Below are 19,743 nucleotides of genomic sequence, written 5' to 3'. Positions count from 1 at the left end.
CAGGGTTGTGGGGTCAATTCCCGCATGGGATGGTGGGCTGCGCCCCCTGCAACTAAGACTGAAAACAGCGACTGGACTTGGAGCTGAGCTGCGCCCTCCACAACTACATTGAAGGACGACGACTTGGAGCTGATGGGCCCTGGAAAAACACACTGTTCCCCAGTATTCCTCAATAAAAAATTTTAAAATTAATTAATTAATTTAAAAAAAGTGAATACAGGAAGGACAGGTCCTTTTCTCTCTGTGCCGTGGGGGGGGGGGTCCCTCCCCGCCAACTCAGCGTTGCACAGCAACTCCACACCACAGGGACGAGGGCCTCCCACGCCATGGCCAGAGGCTGGCTGCTGACAGCACAGCCTGGCTTCACATCACCTTAGGTCATTTCTAAGAGGTTTGCAGGGAGCTTCTGGAAAGTACTCCTTCCTCTCATGGGTGAACTTCTGGATGCAACCAACCACCTTCCTGCCACCAGACCACAAGCCAGGTAACAAGCAGCTCCAACTCTCCCACCACTGCTGTACAACCACGAGTAGAACCAGCCTCAGGGTGAAGCCAACATGGCGGGCAGAAGAGCAGAAAATGGCAAGAATGCCACGTGGGGCACTGGATACACCCACCCTAAAACCAGCCTTCCTCGGGATTTCAGGTTTGGGGGCCAACAGCTTCATTCACCATTAGAGCCGTTCTGAGACTGCACCTCTGTTTCTGGCATCAGGCATCCAAACAATATCCGGGATGAAGGATATTGTTTTGGATTTGTTGTAACGGAGGGTGTCAGCAAAGGCTTCCTCCAGGGAACACTGGCAGAGCTGAGCCTGGCACTGTGAAGAAGCCTTCCAGGCAGAACCACCACAGGGCAAAGGTGCCCACAGCGCCCTTGGGGAGGAGTCCACACACAGGAAAGTAGGTGGAGATGGGCCTGGAGCAGCCCAGCACGACTCCCAGGGCCTCCTGGGCCTCCTCCAGGAGTCCGGACTGCGTCCCTAACATTGACTTTAAAGAGCTCCATGCTCGGGAACATGACCAGATGCCCAGTTTACAAAGGTCACTCCAGGGGCAATGCTGGGGGGAGAAGGGGGGAGAAAAGTTACAGTAATCCAGGCAAGGTATTAGCAGGTCTTAAAATAAGCGATGTCAGAAAGACGGCCAGAGGAACCGCCAAGTCAAAACTCGACCTATGGCTGCCGTCGACTTACTGGGTGACGAGAGGTGCAAGGTACGGGGATGAGGGGATGAGGAGCATCAAGCCCACACCCCAAGGTTTCTGCTCAGGCCACTGCCATTCTCTGGAAAAGAAAAGGCGAAGGTGACGGACAAAGCCCAGGTATTTGGAGGCCTCCAAGCGGAGATGTCGAGAAGCCGGGCTGCACCCCACAGCTCACGCATTCAGATATTTACTGAAAAGTCCTGCATAACAGGCACCGTCCCCAGCATAGAGGAGGGCAGTCTCCATTCTGGAGTTCACCTTCCAGGAGAAGCAACAATAGTGACTACAAAGCGCACACAGTTAACTGCAGCTGAGGACTGAGCGCCGGGTGGGGTGGGGCCGGGGCGCAGACGCTGAGGACCAGAGAGGCTCCGCCCAGGGCCCCAGGGCGCGAAGCGGCACAAACCGCCGTTGGGCGCCGGGCCGCTACCCCGGCGGGAGTCGCACGGAGAAGCGGGCAGCGGCGGGGGCACCGGGCTCGGATTGGTTCGTCCGAGGGCCTCGCCGGGGTCGGGCAGCAGGACCCTGCGGAGCCCGGGTCGACTCCCAGGAGCGCAGGCATCTCACCTGGGGACGAGTCAGCCGGCCGGTTGCTTCACCCAGCCGCGAGGAAGCCGATCTTCGCCTCCAGCCCCGCCGGCCAATCGCGGAGCAACTCACGCCAATTGACAGGCCCCATAGGCCAACCACTGGCGCCTGTGGGCAGGACTCAACGAGCCGGGGTGGAGAAGCCCGCGCTAACGGTTGCTAAGGACGCACCGGACTCCTTCTACGGCGCCTCCGAGGAGCCAAAAGAGACGGCGGCCCGCCAGCCGGGTACGGCAGACACCGTTTCCTCTGGTCTTGGGATCGAGAAGGGTGAGCAGCGCGAAGCTCGCCTCTCAGCAGCCTCGCCCTGGAGGCTGGGGCAGCAGGGGCGGCTCCCTCACGGGCCAAGCACACCCGCGGGGCCGAGGGCCGACGGAGGTTGCGGCGCCCGCTGTGGGTGGGTCGGCGTCCCGGGCCCCGACCGGCTCTCCCGGCACCTGCGGGCGGAGTTCCTCCCCGGCCCCGGCCCTGGCGCCGAGCCCGTCCCGCGCTGAGCGTTAACTGGAGGCGGCCCCTTCACTCGGACTAAGTCCGCGCGGCGACGCCGAGACAAAGTCGGCCCATTGTACAGACGCCTCTGCGGAGGCCCGCACTTTGCAGCCCCACGCAGAGACTCGCTACGAGCCCAGAGCATCTCCCAGATTCTTCTCTCCGCTTGCCTGCAGCCACTGCTCCGTGCGTGCAGCCCCAACTGCCCCAGTCCTCCTTCCCGCTCCTCGCCTCCAGACGCCTCCGGGGCGCTCTCAAATTACCTGCCCGGGGGAGGTGAGACGGCCGGCGCGGAGACTGAGGGCGCGCGACCTCGCGGATGGACTACAACTAACCGTGAGGCTCTGCGGCCGCGCAGGCGCGTCGGGGCTTCAGTCCCCTCCGCTGGGATTCCATTGGCTGGGTGAGTTCTGAGTTGGGAGCCCTGATTGGCTGAAGGGCCTGAGGCGACAGATTCCGGAAAGGGGAAGAGCAGCCAACATGGCGGCTGAGCGCGGTGCCGGTCAGCAACAGTCGCAGGAGATGATGGAGGGTGAGCGGCCCCACAGGGCGGTGGCCGAAAGGCCCAGCAGGCTGGGGGTGGCGGCCCGCACCGACCTTGCCCGAGAGAAACGGGGCTGCCCGCCTCCGACCACAGCCCGGGCCCTGCCGTGCGGCCCCTGACAGCTGCCAGCCGGTTCGGAGGGGCGGGGGCGGGGGCGGCCCTGGGGGCCCCGAGCCAAGGCGGCAGCGGCCGGGAAGGCGCGGGCGGACCGGGAGGCGCCCGACCCAGGATCGAGGGGAGAGCGGCGGCATGAGCGGGGTGGGCGGGTGGGTGGCTGGGGACTGACGGCGCCGTAGTCCCGCAGCGCGGGCGTTCACCCTCTGTTTGGAGCCTCGCACTGAACCTCTGAGCCTGACCCTCGGGGTCCCCGTGCAACTAACGAGGAAACAGGCGCAGGGCGCCGTGGGAACTGCCCGCGCTGGCTCATTAGTGAAGGCTCATTTCGAGAAGGGTCCTCTCGAAAGCGAATGGGTTGTGGAGAAGGGGGTGACAGGGAGCCGAGAGACTGTTACAGAACAGCAGGTGCCTGTTTGCAAAGTTATCACAGTTAGGAGAGGACTAAATTCAACTCTTTCACTTTGTTGAAAAAAATTATATGCATATATGTGCATACGACTGTACACACACACACTCAATTGGAGAGTCAGTTCTATCACAATACTGATGTGCTCTTGGCTGCGCTGGTTTCATGGGGGACACAGAGCTCCAGGAGAGCAGCCAGCCACTCGAGTGTAAATGCCGGTAAGAAGGAAGCAGAAAGGGTTGGAGGTGGGGTGCCATAAAGGAAGAGCTGGCGTACTTAGCAGTGAAGGCGGCACAACCAAAGCTCCAAGTTGGACCTTAAATGTTCGGCCAGGCTGGGGGTGGGGGAAAGATCAAAGGTCATTTCAGGGGAAGAAAACCACACAGTCACAGGCAAAGGGCTGTGAGAGATCCAGACCTGTTTGGAGGAGAGCTTGACCAAGGATGACAGTCATTTTGGATGAGGGTGGAGAGTGCCAGTGAAGCTGGCAAGAGAAGGTGGGGGGTGGGGGGGAAGCATTTGAAAAGTCCTGGACTTTGAAACCCTTGGATCTTTTTAAGCAAGGAAGTGCCTCTTCCTGTCCCCTTTTTCTCTTCCTCACCCACCAACCACTTCCATGCCTTAGTAAATGACAAACGAAAACCCCAGGCATTTCTCTCTCTGGACCCACTCATCCATTGGTCAGGAAGCTCTGACGCCTCCACTTCCTTAAAATCTCCAAATTTTCAAACGTCTTTCGTTCCCACTGCCAATATTTGAGCCAGCCCATTGACCCCAGGGCCTCACATGGTGGTCCTCTGTCACTTGCCCCATACTCTGCAACCCTCAGGATAGAATCCCAGGTTTCATGTTGGCTGCTCTTCCTTAGCTAAGCCCCTTCCGCCCTGGGCCGAGCCACATCCATAACCCAGTAGAACTTGCTCTTAGCCTTGACCACAGAGTGCATGGAATGGCAGTGCAGGCAGGTTTCCGCTGCTACCAGTATCTCAAAGTAGAACGTTCCTATAAAACCTTTCAAACCCGAAACGGCATAAATCAAAGAAGCAGTTACCTTAGGACATAACTTACTGCAGATGCACAAAATTGAGATAAAACATAGATGCTCACAGATACAGTTCAAAGCTATGTCAGCTCGATGCTGAGACGCTGGGTGTAGGTGCCCTGGGTCTAGGCTTAGTGGTGCCACTCACTGGGGTGTGTGCTGCCTCTTTTAGGGCTCTCTGCAAAACAAAACAATGCTATTTTCACTTTTCACGTTTTTTTGTAAAAACTAAATTCCTCTTCAGATTTCTTTCATTAGTGATAACAGGTACGAATATAAGTCTTTCTTAAAAATGAAGTGGTGTAAAGTGAACTTTTGAAAAGCAGGGGTACCTGTAACTAATTAATTGTGTACTGCTTTTATTTATTAAAAGCTAACTGCTTTTGTGCCTTATCTAATTTAATCCTGACAGCAGCCCTGAGATATAGTTACTATACCAGCTCCCTTCTGCAGATTTGGAGACTGAGGCTTGGAAAAGGAAGTAACTGCCAAAGCTGTGTCTCTAGGGGCAAGATGCAAAGTCAGGAAGAGCCATTGGTATTCCAGAAATTTTGTGGAGTCACAGATCAGATTTGGGTTTTAGAATCAGATCAGACTCTGGCAATGGAGAATAGATTAGTCAGGGCCAGACAAGCCACAGAGAGACCAGTTAGGAGGCCCAGCAGGAGCCCAGGCCACAGGTGAGGAGTAGCTGAGCCGAGGCAGTTGCTGGGGGCAGGGAAGAAGGAATGGATTTGGAGGTTTTGGAGGTGGGTTCCATAGGGACGTGTTTCATCCAGCAGTCCTTTCCTGGGTGCTTCCTCACTTGGCCCAGCGGGAGATACAAATTGGAACTAGACCGTCTCCCTCTCAAAGAGCACGCTCCTGTGAGATAAGCTGTAGTCAGGAAACTTGGAAGCTGTTAGTGCCTGAGGGCTTCCAGACAGACTTCCAAAAGAGGTCATGAAAAAGTTAGGAGAAAGGAAACTTATCTGACAGTTTTGCCAATGAATTTTTATCAGTCTGCCCCATGTAATCATTGCCGTGTTTATTCGAAAAACATTATTTACCAGCCTTTCAGAGCTTTGAGCTGCCATCACTATGCCCTGGTGTTAGTTAGCATTGTGACCTTCTCGTGGGGCATTTAGCACTATTGGCTGTCTTCTCCTGTCTCGTTAGAGCCCCCCCACCCACAGTCTGATTTGAGTTAGTCTTAATTTCTTTCAGAACGTGGGCCTGTGAACTGGGCTGGTTTTCTTGGCCAAATGGATAGTGGAGCATGGATGAAGGTATGTGGCAGGAGGGTCACAATGGTCCCCTCTTCGCAATGTGCAGGCTTCGCTACGTGTCAGCATTAGTATGTTTAATGAGACCATCCAGGGCTTTCAGGACACCTGGCGACTCTTCAGGAGGCCTTGAGGGTAGGAATAGTATGATGCTCTCCCCTTGCCGTGTGCCTCCCCGCTCTGCCCCCCGCCCCACCCTGCCCCCAGTTCTCCCACCACTACACTTCAGGCAGTGCCTGGGGCCTGGAGGACACACAGATGCTCATTGAGCTGAACTCAACACTTTTTTGAGTGAAGTCTTTGTGACTCACAACTGGATGTCAGTCTGTTACAAGTTCTTGAAAGAGTCACGTGAAGTGGATGGGAATTCTTACTGATCTGTGTGGGTTCAGTTGACAGGCGGGTCGAGTCTGAAGAATCGGGCGATGAAGAGGGGAGGAAGCAGAGCAGCGGCGTCGTGGCCGACCTCAGCGAGCACAGCCTGAAGGATGGAGCGGAGCGGGGGGAGGAGGACCCACAAGGTACCGGCACGAGTCCTGAGCCTTGAGCTCACCGAGGGGGTGGGTGAGGGCAATGTCGTGCGGATTGCCAGGTGGCAGCCTCTGTTGTGCCTGGGGAGCTCCCTGGGCTCCGGGCGTTGCCTGCTACCACAGCGCCCAGGCCCTCGGCAGGCTGGGAATGGTGGACCTGTAACTTGGGCGCGCCATTGGCCAGCAGGCATAACGGCCCTTGCAGGCAGGATGTGGTTTTTTCCTAATTCCACTGAAGCCAAATACTACTACTGATAATATTGGTACTGGTGCGTCATCTGGGACAGACCCCAAAAATTGATTTATTAACCATGTGCTCAGAAAGTGAGATTTGAAATAAACATTATGGCTGACTACTCTGCTTTTATTTCCTGCCATGGTAACAGCCTACTTTCAGAATAGCACTTTTAGTGTCTTAGAGAAGTCAATTCTGAGCCCTTCTTCACCATTTTACAGACCTAGAAAGGACTTCTTAATCGCTAGATGTTAGGAAAATCATTTTATGTAGAAAATGTCCCAATGGCCTCCTTTAGTGAAAAACAGCAAAAGGAATTTAGAGAAAAGTAAGTCCTCAGCCCGAATTGGTAGTTTTTCACACACTCCAACCATGATCTAAGCCTGTTTGTTTGTTTGTTTACAAAATCAATTTATATTGAAAACAATGAGGAGAAACCATATGAACAGACAGGAAGATGTCCAAATATATTATTAGGTGAAAAAAAGCTAATTTCCAAACAGTATGCATGTTGAAATCTTGTTTTTATTTAAAACATATTAATAATATGTGGTTTTACCTACTTAAGAGAAAATCACATCAAACTTGTTGAGGGTGTCTGAACAGCAGGTTGGTAAGGGTCTATACCTTCTGCATTTTCTAGATTTATATACAATGTATGGATTTTTAAGGTAGTAATCATACATGACCATTTTTAACAAATTTAGAAAAAAACAAAACTAATTTTTAAAATAACATTGTGCTCTCTGTGCCAGTGAAGATGATTGGTAACTATGGAAACCTAATTTTAAGGCAAAGGAGATTACCACAAAAGTACCCATCACATTTTGGAACTTGAGAGTCGATATTCTGGAAGTGACGTGGGCGGGCTAAGTACATGGGAGTGATAGATGAAAGCTTTCATTACTGTCTAACTTAGTCCCAGAGAGCCACGCGGTGGGAGCGTCACCTTTCCTCACCTCTGAACATCTGGTACTTGTGGAGGGACTGGAGAGTTGCCGGAGCCCCAAGGTGGGCTTTCTCCACCTGGCTCGTGAGCACAGGCTGGCCGGGCCTCACCCAAGGGCGTACGGCTGCAAAGTCCATCAGCTGCACTTGGACCCGGCTTGTGTAACTAGAGACTCCGCGCTAACTAGGACTTGCCTAAAAATGTGCATTCTTGAAAGTCCTTAAAAAAATCGGGACTTGCTCCTACATGTATTTATTTAAGTCTTAAATAAAACAAATTCAAACATGTCAGCTGTTACCTTTCACTTATTTTCCCTAAAATCAAAAAAATACAATCAGTACATAATGCATTCAGGAACATGTTCTAGGTTGGTAACTTTGTTTCAAAATTAAGCTGACTTTTCGGAGTGGGGGTGGGGGGCCCTGTCCTGTGCTGGATGTGTTGCTGACAGAACCCCTTCAAGCCTTGTGACCACATGTCCTGAGGAGCCCAAGACAGCCCATTGTCACCTGCTGGCCCAGAATGATTGTCTGGAGTGCCTTTTACTCCTAAAGTGTGTCAGTTTGGACACTAAGTGACCTGGGCGCCCTGCCTTCATTGTAGTGACTCTTTCATTGCAACTGCCTGAGTTCATGATGTTGAATGTATGCTGTCTTTGGGGGAGGGGGACAAGTAATTTGGGTATACCTGTTGGTTTTGCCAAGCTTCTTTAATTTAATTCTTAGGTTGGTTGATATCCTATAAAGTTATGGATAAAATATAGTAAGTGAGTTTTTTTAACTAGCCACTTGATTGTTCTGGAAAAGACATGGTGAAAACACGATAGAGTGAATTCAGTTGGTGTGGGGCCACTACTTCCTTGTTAAGCCGGTCCTGTGTAGAGTGTGCCCCTCCGAGGCCTCCAGTCCAGGGGCCAGGCTGACCAGCACACAGGCCGCTCGCTAGTCCTCGGGAGGTCGGGTACAAGCCCGCTGCACCGCAGACACACACGCAGTTTTGCCATAGGGAAGAGGCAACAGTAGGAGCCAGGCAAGACGGTAACAACCACTTTAATGAAGTAGGAGAGACAGCAGCCCCACGCTCCAGCTGGGAGAAGCACTACAAGACAGGTGGTCCGGCTTCTTCAAAACTTGCAAGAGCAAAGAGGGCCTTTAGAGAAATGCCATCCAGCCATCAAATACGGCCTGATTCGGATCCTAATTCAAGTAGACTGAGAGAAGAAATCATAGGCAGGTGGTGAAATCAAGGAGTCACTGTTACTCTTAAAGAATTGAATCCTTTTAGGCACAAACGCTTCGATAGTTTAGATGAAACGATCAGGGGGGTGCGCTGCTGAGTAGAGGCTCTTCAGTCCACAGTAAGAGTCGGCTCGCAGCTCCCCTCGGGCACTCGATGTACCAGGAGGGAGGCCAGCTCCCAGGCCAGAGGGCCCTCGCTGGGATTAGCTCCCCGGCCTCCCAACCGAGAAGCGTATTTAAATTATTCAGCAGGGCCCCAATCCTCTGCTGGGCCACTTTCCAAAGCAATAAAAGGCTCATCCTAGAGCAGCATCTGATATGCCCAGCGTGATCTATAGTCAAATTTCCTGATTTATTGCCACAAACTGGGAGGGCGGGCTGCTGCCAGTTACACAGCTGTGGGATGGAAGTTTGTGGAGACCTTTGCTGGTAGCTGAATTCAGGAAACTCAGAGTGCCTGAAAGATGAGCATTGTTGGACAGGGTGTTCAGCCCTCCCATGTCATTTAGGTCCCCCATGTGATGTTTGAGTCAGCTCTCTGAGTAGGGCAACCTGAGTGCCAGCTCTCACCTGTGCCAGGGCTGCTGCCTCCTGGAAACGGGGCTCTGAATGGTTTGTCTCTCTCTTTCTCTCTCTCTATCTCTCATGTTTTCAGAAGGACAAGAGCTGCCTGTAGACATGGAAACTATTAACCTGGACAGAGATGCAGAGGTAATGCCACCTGCCCGGCCCAGCCTCGGGGTATAGTGGCGGGCCACTCTGTCACGTTATCTTTTATGACGGTGCCAGATTAGTAAGTGATCTTCTAGAAGAGGTTGTCTAAACCTCCCTTGGTTGGGTCCAATTCCTTATGTTCTTAACTGTTTTTAATACTGGTGACAAATCCCATTTCTGTTTAGCCATGGTGGCAAATGAAACACCTTTGACTCATAAACTCTATGAGTCAGATGATTATGTTGTAAATGGCGGGGTCCTAACAGCCCCATCTGAAAAGCACCGTAAATTTATTCACAATTCAGAGCATGCGAAAGCCTGCCGGGAAGGGCAGACGCACCTGTTGCATAATAACCAACCCTGGGGCCACCCACAGTGACCTGGTCGGGTGCCTCTCCTTGCAGCTGATGTTTTGTGCTCCAGGGAACCAGGGGTGAGAGAAAGGCTTTACATGCCGCTTGTTTGGAGGGTCTGTTGATGTAAAACTGTGATAAATCGTAGCTAAACCAACGAGCATCTTGAAGCTCACATCCATGTCACTGTCACCTGTCTGCTGCAACTCACCAATTCCTTCCCCTCCTCCCCTTGTCCGCCCCTGGCAGGCCGCCTTTAGCTCCCTCACTGGCACCCAGGTCTCCGGGCCCTGCTGCCACTGAGCTAGATTTCATGTTTCAGGATGTGGATCTGAATCACTATCGCATTGGGAAAATTGAAGGATTTGAGGTTCTGAAGAAAGTGAAGGTGAGAGGAGCTCTGTCCCTTCACATGCGGTGACATTGTAACACCCAGAGTCCGTCCCACGCACAGGATGTAGGTAAATGCACACCCAAGAGTCCGTTCTGTCAGGGACAGTCCTACAGATGGTGCTGCCATCCTCCGGAACTGCTTCGAGCATCTTTGATTGGCAGGTTGATAGAGCAGGCCCTGAGCTGAGGCGCGGCTCAGACCTGCCGTTGCTCTCTGTGCCCGGTGCCCAGCCTGCCCGCAGTTATGCACGCACCAGCCTGGACAGTCCTAACTCACTGAGCTCCATTTGTTCTTCACAGTCGAGCCGCTAAGGGCTCGCTGTGCCGTGAGACAGCACACACCCCAAACCTGAGCAAGGCCTCCCTCACAAGCAGGTGTGCTCGGTGCACAGCCTGCTGCCATCCTCCCTGTGGGTGTCTGCCATCCTCACCAAGGTCAGCCCCTCTCTAGAAAATGACAGCAGGGTGACAAGCACGTCCTCCCCAAAGGCTATCCCGGGGCCTCCCAGGTCACTGTCCTCTTTCCGTCCGCAGACTCTGTGCCTCCGTCAGAATCTGATTAAATGTATCGAGAACCTGGAAGAGTTGCACAGCCTCCGAGAGCTGGATCTCTATGACAACCAGATCAAAAAGATTGAGAATCTGGATGCACTGACAGAGCTGGAGTGAGTGCTGAGACCCGGGACATGACAGCTGGCCTGCCCAGTGTCCCCAGAACCAACTCGTGGCCCGGCTCAGCCTTGAGAGGCCACCTCTGCCTCAGGGTCCTAGGGGCACCTGGCTCCAGAGGGGGCCTCGGCTTGCCCACAATCTCAACCTGCAGATTAACCCTTTGCTTGGAGGCCTCTGGCTGGTCCAGTCAGGGAGGACACAGTGTCCGCCATGTGTGCAGTGCTGTGAGCCAGATGTCGGGGGCCCTGTAGGCTGTGCCCGCTCTCCCTGGGGCTCCCTGGGCAGCCACATGATCCTGCCACCTCTAAGGTAGTTACATCCTGAGCTCTGTGTGGCCTGTGCTCATTAAAAATAAATGTTTTGCTTGTTCCAGGATTCTAGACATTTCTTTTAATCTACTGAGAAACATTGAAGGGATTGACAAGTTGACACAACTGAAAAAACTCTTCTTGGTCAACAATAAAATCAGTAAAATCGAGAATGTAAGCAACTTACATCAGCTGCAGTTGCTGGAGCTGGGATCCAACCGTATCCGGGTAGGTATGGGCGCAAGCGGCGTGGCCCCTGCAGGGCAGCAGTGCGGCCGGATGGCGGGGCAGGTGGCGGGGCAGGTGGGGAAGGGGCGGTGGGCTTTGTTTTTCATGTCGTTGATTTTTCTTCAGGAACGGGGAAGTTAGTGTTTTTTAAGAAAAATGCTAGCCGGAGGTCAGTATTAACAAGAATGTGCGCCCAAGTGGGGCGGCCTGGCCTGTGCACGTAGGCGTCACTTGCTCACCATTGTCGGGACCTAAACTCACAGTAAGCATCCCAGGACGTTCGCCCGAGGTGACTGATCAGCCCAAACGTGGCTTTGGAATGTGCTGTTGTTTCAGGCAAGCCTGTCAGAGGCGAGCATGTCCCGAGCAGAGGGTGGCTTCCCGCGGCCCGACCTCCACACCAGAAGCTGCAGGAAGCTTGGGGGGCAGCATTAGATCCTGCCATTTACTGAGAGCACTGGGCAGCGTGGAAATAAAAGACTTTGGAAACGTGGTCTGCTGCCACCGGGACGAGCTCTACGAGGAGGCAGGGTGGAGCTGCCAGCGTAGAAGAGGGAGGCTCAGCAGGACGGAGGAGGACGTGTGCTCACCAGTGGCCAGCAGCGTTGGCCTGGCGACATCCCAGTGGGGCCAGGGCGCCAGGCCTGCACTCCCACGGCCTTGGGGACGGGCTGAGCACTTCTTCCCCCTCTGTCCATGACAGAAGGACCCCTTCCCCCGCCCTCCGTGTTGGAAGGACCCCTCTGTTTGGCTTGGGGAAGTTTATAGCGTGCTATAGTCGGCCGGGCTTGGCCCCTCAGAGCTGGCAGGATACAGGCCGACGACAAGGGGGGTTCTGACGGCCTCTTTGGACAGTTGTTAGCGGTAATGTGGCCGCAGGTGGCCAGGCAGCACATTTAAAACTAGAGAGCGCCAGATGTCAGCATTTTATCAGGTATCTCTCTCTGGAATGTTCCAGGAGAAAGTGGCTCATCAGGCAGTGGCAGTTAAGGAAGCCCTCCCCTGAACCTCCATACTTAGAGAGCCCCCCCGCAGCCGAGTCCTGCTGCGTGAGCGTGGACTACTCTGCTTGTTTAGTGTCCGCTGAAAAGTGGACAGTTAGCTTGTGCTGAGAGAGCAGTGAGCCCAGCAGAGGGAAGCTGAGACCTAGTTTGTAAACCTTCATTCAGCCACCTGCTGTGCACAGACGCAGCAGAGGAGCTCAAGCCACAGCAAGGATGAGCCAGGAAGGAAGGTCCGGAAGCTGAGGAAGCCAGGCAGTCATGCGTCCTAGGCAGGCAGGCAGGCAGGCATCTCGCTGCTGCTTTGAAACCAGGCTCTCGGGAATGCACTTGAACATAATACTGTGTCAGCTTAGAAGGGGGCGGGATGTGAGAAATCTGGTCCAGAGGTTTCCAGACTGTCCCCAGAATTCTACAGGTTGGGTGTAAGCCCAGGAGAAGACGCCTTGGACCCTTTACCTTTTCTCTCTTTTTTTCATACTGTACTTTCAAGTATGGTTGGAAATTTCCAGAGTGGAAAAGTAACTTGCCTGACATCCCAAGGCTGACATCCAGAGAGCGTTGTCTCCTGGCCGGGCACCTGCCCGTTCCCTGGGGGAGCTGGTCGGCCACACAGTCCTAACTGCTCTCTGTCCTTGTCTCAGGCGATTGAAAATATCGATGCATTATCTAGTCTGGAGAGTTTGTTTTTGGGGAAAAACAAGATCACTAAACTTCAGAACCTGGACGCCCTTTCCAACCTGACAGTCCTCAGTATTCAGGTACGCTCCCCCTGTGTGCCTCCCCACACACACAGGGCTTGCTCACCCCCCTCCCCCCCACACAGGGCCTGCACGACCTCCCTCACAGGGCCTGTGTGGTCCCCCACCTGCCCCACCCCCAGAGCCTACCTGTCCCCTCCCCAGGACCTGTGCCCCCACTGCCTGTCTGCCCCCCCCGCCCCACCCCCAGGGCCTGTGCCCTCCCTAGGGCCTGTGCCCCCCACCCAGGACCTCCTTCCCCCCCACACACCGCACCCCCCCAGGGCTGCTAAACCACCAGTTTCTGTCTCCCACTGTGTCCGTGATCACGAGCAACCAAAACGTGAGATTTCTCACATACCCATGTCGTACATGTATGTACACACATCGGACTAAGACTTCTTTATGGGTCGCGTTACTTTTCCTAATGAAAGTCCCTGGTGGTTTTTAGGCAAAGGGGCTTCTTTAGAAGGTTGAGCTTATTCCAAGTGCTCCTACGGCGTTGGCTCACTGGGAGGCACGATTCCTTCCACATCCGTGCCGAACGCCAACCCCGTGTTTACAAATCAGTCGGCACTTGAATTTCCTGGCTCACGTGACCTCTTCTGTAGGAAGCCAAATGAGAGAATTGGACTCATGAGCCGGCATGTGTTAGGGTGTTCTGGGGGCAGGGCCTGGCAGGACGTCGTACTTTTAATTTGAGTTACAATATATACCGTGTTTCCCCAAAAATAAGACCTAAACGGACAATGAGCTCTAATGCCTCTTTTGGAGCAAAAATTAACATAAAACACCGTCTTATATTATATAAATATAATAATAGATGTTATATAGTAAAATAAGACGGGGTCTTATATTAATTTTTGCTCCAAAAGAGGCATTAGAGCTGATTGTCCCCTGATTGTCCAGCTAGGTCTTATTTTCGGGGAAACAGAGTACTAAAAGATATGAGAATTAACTTATTTTAAAGTACCCAGTGATTTTGACGTTTTTGAATTGCTGTTAATTGAGGTAGACTTTACCCAAGTACACCTGAAGAAGTGTGTTCTGTGCGTAAAGCCTCCCACATGAATCTTAGCAAAGATTTGGATCTTTTTCTCCGTAAGTAAGTCCCATTTTGGCGCGTTTTATGTGGAATGAGTGTTAGCAGGATGGTCCACCTAAGAAACCTCGTATCCTAGCAGCTGTGTGGTGTCCCTCCCTCTACCGAGTCTGAGCTGTCACTCTCCCTCCTGCAGAGCAACCGGCTGACCAAGATCGAAGGGCTGCAGAGCCTGGTGAACCTGCGGGAGCTGTACCTCAGCCACAACGGCATCGAGGCCATCGAGGGCCTGGAGAACAACGTAAGGCTCCCTGTGTCCGTCTGGGAGGCGTGCGCATGCGGGTGCAAGGCAGGCCACCTCCAGGGCTGCTCTAGGTGGACACGCTGCGTCGAGGTTCATCGTAGAGACCTTCCAGTCCTACAAACCGAGCGACCCTCCTCACGTGGGAAATGCATGAAACAAGTGCCTGTGGCCAGTCAGGCGCAGCTGTCCCGAGCTAGCCCTGAGCTGACCGCCCTGCCAGGGTGTCATCTCAGCACAGGAATTCAGAGGGTCCCCTCGCTGGGCAGCGTTCACGGATTTGTAAAAAACAAGCCCTACCTCCTCCTGTGCCTGCCTAACTACAGATGGCTGGCAGGTGTCCGCAGCTGCCCCTCTTGCCCTCTGCTGGCCACACACTTCCCGGCCAGCCGGGGCCACTTCCCAGTCAGCAGGGGCCACAAGGACAGCTTCTGTCAGCTGCCTCCACTCTGGGAGCGCCTGCAGGTCCTTCCTCCTTCCACTTGTCACCACCCTGGTGAAGACAGGCCTGACCACACTCCTCCCTGCCCTGCTCAGCCTGCCTTCACTCAGCACAAGGCAGGCTCAGGGGCGAGAACACAGGGCAGCCTTAGGTGTGAACACAAGGCAGCCGCAGGTGTGAACACAGGGCAGCCGCAGGTGTGAACACAGGGCAGCCGCAGGTGTGAACACAGGGCAGCCTCAGGTGTGAACACAGGGCAGGCTCAGGGGTGAGAACACACGCCAGCCTCAGGTGTGAACACAGGCCAGCCTCAGGTGTATGAGCACAGGCCGGCTCAGGTGCTCAGCACGCACCATGCCAGCTGCCATTCCGCCCGGGCTTCCCTGTGCTTTTCGGCAGGGTTACTGCACTCTGCCCAGGACCGCCATCTCACTGGGTCCTGTGGACAGGGATTTGGGAGCCCAGGGCTAGGAGTCTGACAAAACCCGTTTCAATCCCAGTCATACAAGAGCTCGATGGGGTGGCCATGAGGGTGCTGTGTTCCAGCCCAGGTGGGCTGCCAGCATGTGCAGGTGCCATTGTCCCCGTTTGCTCGCTTCTGTTCTGGGAGAGCAGAGAGGGTGGCTTGTCCACAGATCTCAGCTCAGCACCTGGCACTATGTGCATGGTCATGAAGTCATGGTTGAGCTGCAATAACCTGGGAAATTTTTATTTCCTTATTTTAGAACAAACTCACGATGTTGGACATTGCGTCAAATAGAATAAAAAAGATTGAAAATATCAGCCATCTAACAGAGCTACAGGAATTCTGGGTAAGTACAGCAGTCCCTGGGATGGATGATACTTCAGCTAAACTGATCCCCCTGAGTAAAGTACAGTGAGTGCCAGGAGCTCCAGCCCTGTGAGCTTGGAGTGGAGTGGGGGGCCCGTGTGGGGGGAGGGTGGATAGGTATGGAGTACGGACGGGTGTGGATGAGGGGGGCCCGAGAGGTGGAGGGGTGTGGAGTGGCCGGGGCCTGCGCTGCCGTCGCAGGCTGGTGTGGGCTTCACTGGGAGCTGGTTAACAATGCGGGTCTCGGCCCCACCGGCCCCGATGCACAGACTGACCCCAAACCAGCATCTGATGAAGTGATGAGGGCGCTTGCAGTGAGAGCCCGGAAGTGTATGGACAGCCTACAGCGGCCTGGGACTCGGGGTCCCAGCAGCGCAAGGGAATGTGGGCTGGCCTTCCGCAGTGACCCCCTGGCCTCTGCTGTATGTGGCTCGTGGTTACAGGTGTGGTTTGGGGAGCAGTGTCACGGAGCCAGTCGGAAGACACGATGTCAGAGCCTCGAGACTCCTCGAAAGAGGTTGCAAATGATGGCCAAGTTGAGGTCCTGGGTGTCAGATCCCTGAGGGTGTTCCCTGGGCTCGCGGCCCCTGCAGGGTTCAGTGCTCAGGTCCCGCCCTGTAACTGAAGTGAGCGCTGTCCTGGGTGCATCCATTCTGCTCTGAGCTGTGAGCCAAGTCTAAAGTGTGGTTTCCCCTGGTCTGGCTGTGCTGCAGACCCTGCTGACACCCTGTGCGCTTTCCCTTCCTCGTCTTCCGAGATCACCCAAGTCTCCTGAGAACACAGGTGGTCTGCGGTGAAAATGTCCCTTGCCTCTTAATAGCACTGGGTCTTGGGTGGTGTCTGGGTATGGCGCCAGAGCAAGTCTGGGAGACCAGAATGTGAGGTGGTGAAGGTGTGCCAGGCTGGGCGGCTGAGCGAGCCACGTGGGCCTTGTGGCTGGTGGGCTGCTGGGCTGGGAGCAAAAGGGGTTGGCTCCGGGGGATCCAGGGAGCCACACCAGAGACCAGAGAAAGAGGACCTGTGCCACAGCGAGAGGGCACCAGGCAGAAAATGTAAGGAGACAGCTGATCCTGAGGCAGGGCTTCTGAAGTGTGAGGTCCCTCTGTATGCCCTGTCAAGGGACAGAGCATGGGACACAGGTGCTGAGACCAGGTAGGGGCCAGATGGGCACCCTGGCTACCAGGGAGGCAGGCAGGTCGGTTGGTGACCACTGGAGGCTGGCTAGCCCCTGGCCCTGTGACCCTAGAGCCCTGCGTCTCAGCCCAGCGGGCAGACAGTGAGAACAGGCAGAACCCGCCTGTATGGTATGTGGACTGCTCTCCTATCTGACCCTGTGTGGCAGGCAGGGGGTAGTCGGATTCCAGGAGGGGACCTTCAGGTGGAGGTCACCTATAGATAATGTGGAGAACACGCTTACACGGAAATCTCCAATGAGGGTTGGTATCCTTATGTTAACGATGGTCCATACAAATGCCATTTGAAAACTGGGGCAGAGCATAAACAAGCAAGTCACCGGGGAAGAAGAAACAGTTGCTTGTAAACATGTAAAATGGTTTCTATCCATTAATTTCTTAAAATGCACTAAAATAATGGGATACAGTGTTTGGGCTCAGGTTAGCAAAGGCTTTTACAGAACGCCATGGTAACCGGTTTGCAACGCCATGTGCACCCCTGGCTACTGGCAGGACTCTGGTTAGCACACGTTTCCTGGGGTGTTCAGAATCAACAAAATGGTGAGCAATTCAGACAAAGGTTTATGTACAAAAATATATAAATATCAGGATTCATTTTTTTACAGTGGAAATAGCTTTGTTGTATTTTCTCATGCTACTACTCTGCTCGTTGTAAAAATAAAACGATTTGATTAGAAAAGACAAATCTGTCTTTTCCTTGGTTTTCTGGGTTTAGAGGCAGTTTAGAAAAGGTTATAAACCCAAAATTTATAAAAACACCTGACTTTATTCTAAAACTTTGTTTTTATTTTTTATACGTATATTTTTTCTCCAACTTAGGGAATAATGAATAAATTATGATATGGCCATGTGAGGAAATATTATGCCACCATAAAATGAGGCCTTCAAATGATGTTTGTAAGGGAAATTTAATTACAGAAAATGCTCATGATATATAGTGCTAATGAGAAAAGGAAGGTGCAGAGTATTGGGGAGACATCCAGTTGTCCATGGACTCAGTGCACGTGGACTCACACGCGCAGGAAAAAAGACTAGAAGGAAACATGAAGAAACAAGAAGCCCTTACCTCTCTCTGGATTATAAAAACGTAGTTGGTTTTTCTTTTCATACTCTTTGGTTCTTCTAAGTTTAACATAATGAACATGTATTTGTTTTATAATTTAAAAAGAGTTTAGAAAAGTATATTCTAAAAGAACAAGAAAATCTTGCGCGCAGTATCAACTCTGTTGAAGTACGTATGTTTGAAAAAAAGTCTGCAAAAAAGTATAACAAAAATCAGCCACGTGGGGTATTTACACGCAGGAATTGGCAGACGTTACAAATCCAGGCTGTTCAGTTTTTCTGGGAGCCGGTTGCTAAACGTTTACCAGCCTGGAGCCGTGGTGACTTTCCCCACGTGTGCTCGTCCGCAGCCCTCTCCCCCTCATCCTTTGTCAGGCAGTTGAGTGCATCTTGCATTCACGGGCGTAGGTGTATTGTCTGATTTTACTTGTCCCTCTGCCATATTTTAATAGAAACCAGGGGGGCTCGTCTCGCAGACCCTCCTGCCCTGTCCCCACCAGAGGGTCCGCGAGCATCCACTAGACAGGTGTGGACCGAGTTGGCATCATATGCAGATTCTGTGATGGGCACTGTGAGCCCAGAGCCCCTTATGCCCTTGTCCTGACGGTATTTTGAAAAGGGAGAGCACTCTTCCTGGCTAAGGCGGGTCTCCTCCAAGAGAGCCTTGGCAGTCAACATGTGAAACCGAACCTGCTTTGAGCCTGCAACTCAGACCTCTGAGCCCATCCTGCTCAAGTTTCACATCTTGGGACATCACGTGGGTAGTGGGGAGTCAGCCACGGTGGGGCATGTATACTACCGAACCCGGCAGTGGGTATCCCAGTGGAACAAGGCGGGGCAACTCACGGGAGAGCTGCGGGTTTGGGGTGAAGTGGCCTCTGAGCTGCTGCAGGTACATATCATGGCACATAGTCAGGCCTCAGGGACAATGGTGAGAGCTGGTCTATAGCAAATGCACGGACCTGCGGGAGCTATGGTCACTGCTGCTTCGGCTCTTCTCAGCTGATTTTCATTTGCCTTTTCCCTGGCGTGTGAGGTGGCCCAGATTCTGGGCATGAATAAGTACACCACTGGGGACTCTGCTGAAAGGTGGCCAGGCTGTACCCAGGGGTGATAGAAGGCTCTGAGGTGCCGGGGAGACTTCCTACCAAGTGACACTAGCTTCTGTGGGGGTGGCTGGGGCAAGGGCAGGGCAGCTCTCTCCTAAAGGAGGCTTTTCTCATGTGTGTGTGCACGCGCCTGTGTCCTCCCAGATGAACGACAACCTCCTGGACAACTGGAGCGACCTGGACGAGCTGAAGGGAGCCAGAAGTCTGGAGACGGTGTACCTGGAGCGGAACCCCCTGCAGAGAGACCCGCAGTACAGGCGGAAGGTCATGCTGGCCCTGCCCTCCGTGCGACAAATCGATGCCACCTTTGTCAGGTTCTGACCCCCGCACCTCACCTGGCCCCTCTCTGCAAAAGAACTTCCTAGCCACGGTTTTTTAGTCCGCCCGTTGCTCCAGAAGTCGTCACTATATCAAGTCACAAACCCAATGGCAATAAAAGGCACTGAGTGGTAACTGAGTGTGTGATGTCCGCTCAGCACGGAGACACCGTCGCTTTACCTCCCGCCGCGCGCCGTCCCTAGCTAACTGTCGCCGGCCGCTGCACTTGTGCCACTCGCTGCCATTTCGGTGTTTCCTTCTCTGTCAGGGAGGTCACCTCCACCTGAGGAGGTGGAACGTGTCTGGGTGCTGTCAGAGGTCCATGTGCTACTGGGTGGGCATTCAGGGGCCGTCCAGAGGCCCTCGAGGCCTGTGTGCTCAGAGCTTTTCAGTCCTCTAGACCAGTCGGTACCAGTTTTTTAAAA

General features: G+C 53.5%; 2 protein-coding genes across 9 annotated transcripts in view; one reads left to right on the top strand and one right to left on the bottom strand.

Moving 5' to 3' along the window:
• Nucleotides 1-2,619, bottom strand: part of PASK (PAS domain containing serine/threonine kinase) — a 34,729-nt gene extending 32,110 nt beyond the window's left edge. For 5 of the 6 annotated variants that reach the window (XM_033111338.1, XM_033111334.1, XM_033111337.1 and 2 more), the window contains exon 1: nucleotides 1,775-2,443. The gene's annotated coding sequence lies outside the window, so the exon portion shown is untranslated. Of the gene's footprint in view, nucleotides 1-1,774; nucleotides 2,444-2,547 lie in introns of those variants that run through there. The other variant, XM_033111336.1, reaches the window with a different exon arrangement.
• On the top strand, nucleotides 2,549-19,453 carry PPP1R7 (protein phosphatase 1 regulatory subunit 7). 3 transcript variants are annotated; one of them, XM_033111344.1, is made up of 11 exons: nucleotides 2,549-2,687; nucleotides 5,600-5,661; nucleotides 6,051-6,179; nucleotides 9,266-9,321; nucleotides 10,000-10,065; nucleotides 10,605-10,735; nucleotides 11,116-11,278; nucleotides 12,924-13,040; nucleotides 14,258-14,362; nucleotides 15,530-15,616; nucleotides 19,145-19,453. In XM_033111344.1, the coding sequence occupies exons 2-11, from the start codon at nucleotides 5,652-5,654 to the stop codon at nucleotides 19,319-19,321; spliced, it is 1,041 nt and encodes a 346-aa protein (XP_032967235.1). In that variant the 5' UTR covers nucleotides 2,549-2,687; nucleotides 5,600-5,651; the 3' UTR covers nucleotides 19,322-19,453. The 3 variants fall into 3 exon arrangements, with proteins under 3 accessions (XP_032967235.1, XP_032967234.1, XP_032967237.1); XM_033111346.1 differs by lacking the exon at nucleotides 2,549-2,687 and adding an exon at nucleotides 2,749-2,816; XM_033111343.1 differs by lacking the exons at nucleotides 2,549-2,687; nucleotides 5,600-5,661 and adding an exon at nucleotides 2,701-2,816.
• The last annotated feature ends 290 nt before the right edge of the window (nucleotides 19,454-19,743 follow it).

Source organism: Rhinolophus ferrumequinum, chromosome 8, assembly GCF_004115265.2.
Source record: "Rhinolophus ferrumequinum isolate MPI-CBG mRhiFer1 chromosome 8, mRhiFer1_v1.p, whole genome shotgun sequence".
In the NCBI taxonomy this organism is placed as follows: Eukaryota; Metazoa; Chordata; class Mammalia; order Chiroptera; family Rhinolophidae; genus Rhinolophus; species Rhinolophus ferrumequinum.
This window is presented reverse-complemented; position numbering and strand designations above follow the sequence as displayed.

Coding starts and splice junctions, on each gene's coding strand:
- PPP1R7 (XM_033111343.1), top strand. CDS start 2,765: ATGGCGGCTGAGCGCGGTGCCGGTCAGCAACAGTCGCAGGAGATGATG. Junction 2,817..6,050: donor GTCGCAGGAGATGATGGAGG/GTGAGCGGCCCC, acceptor GTGTGGGTTCAG/TTGACAGGCGGGTCGAGTCT. Junction 9,322..9,999: donor ACCTGGACAGAGATGCAGAG/GTAATGCCACCT, acceptor TTCATGTTTCAG/GATGTGGATCTGAATCACTA.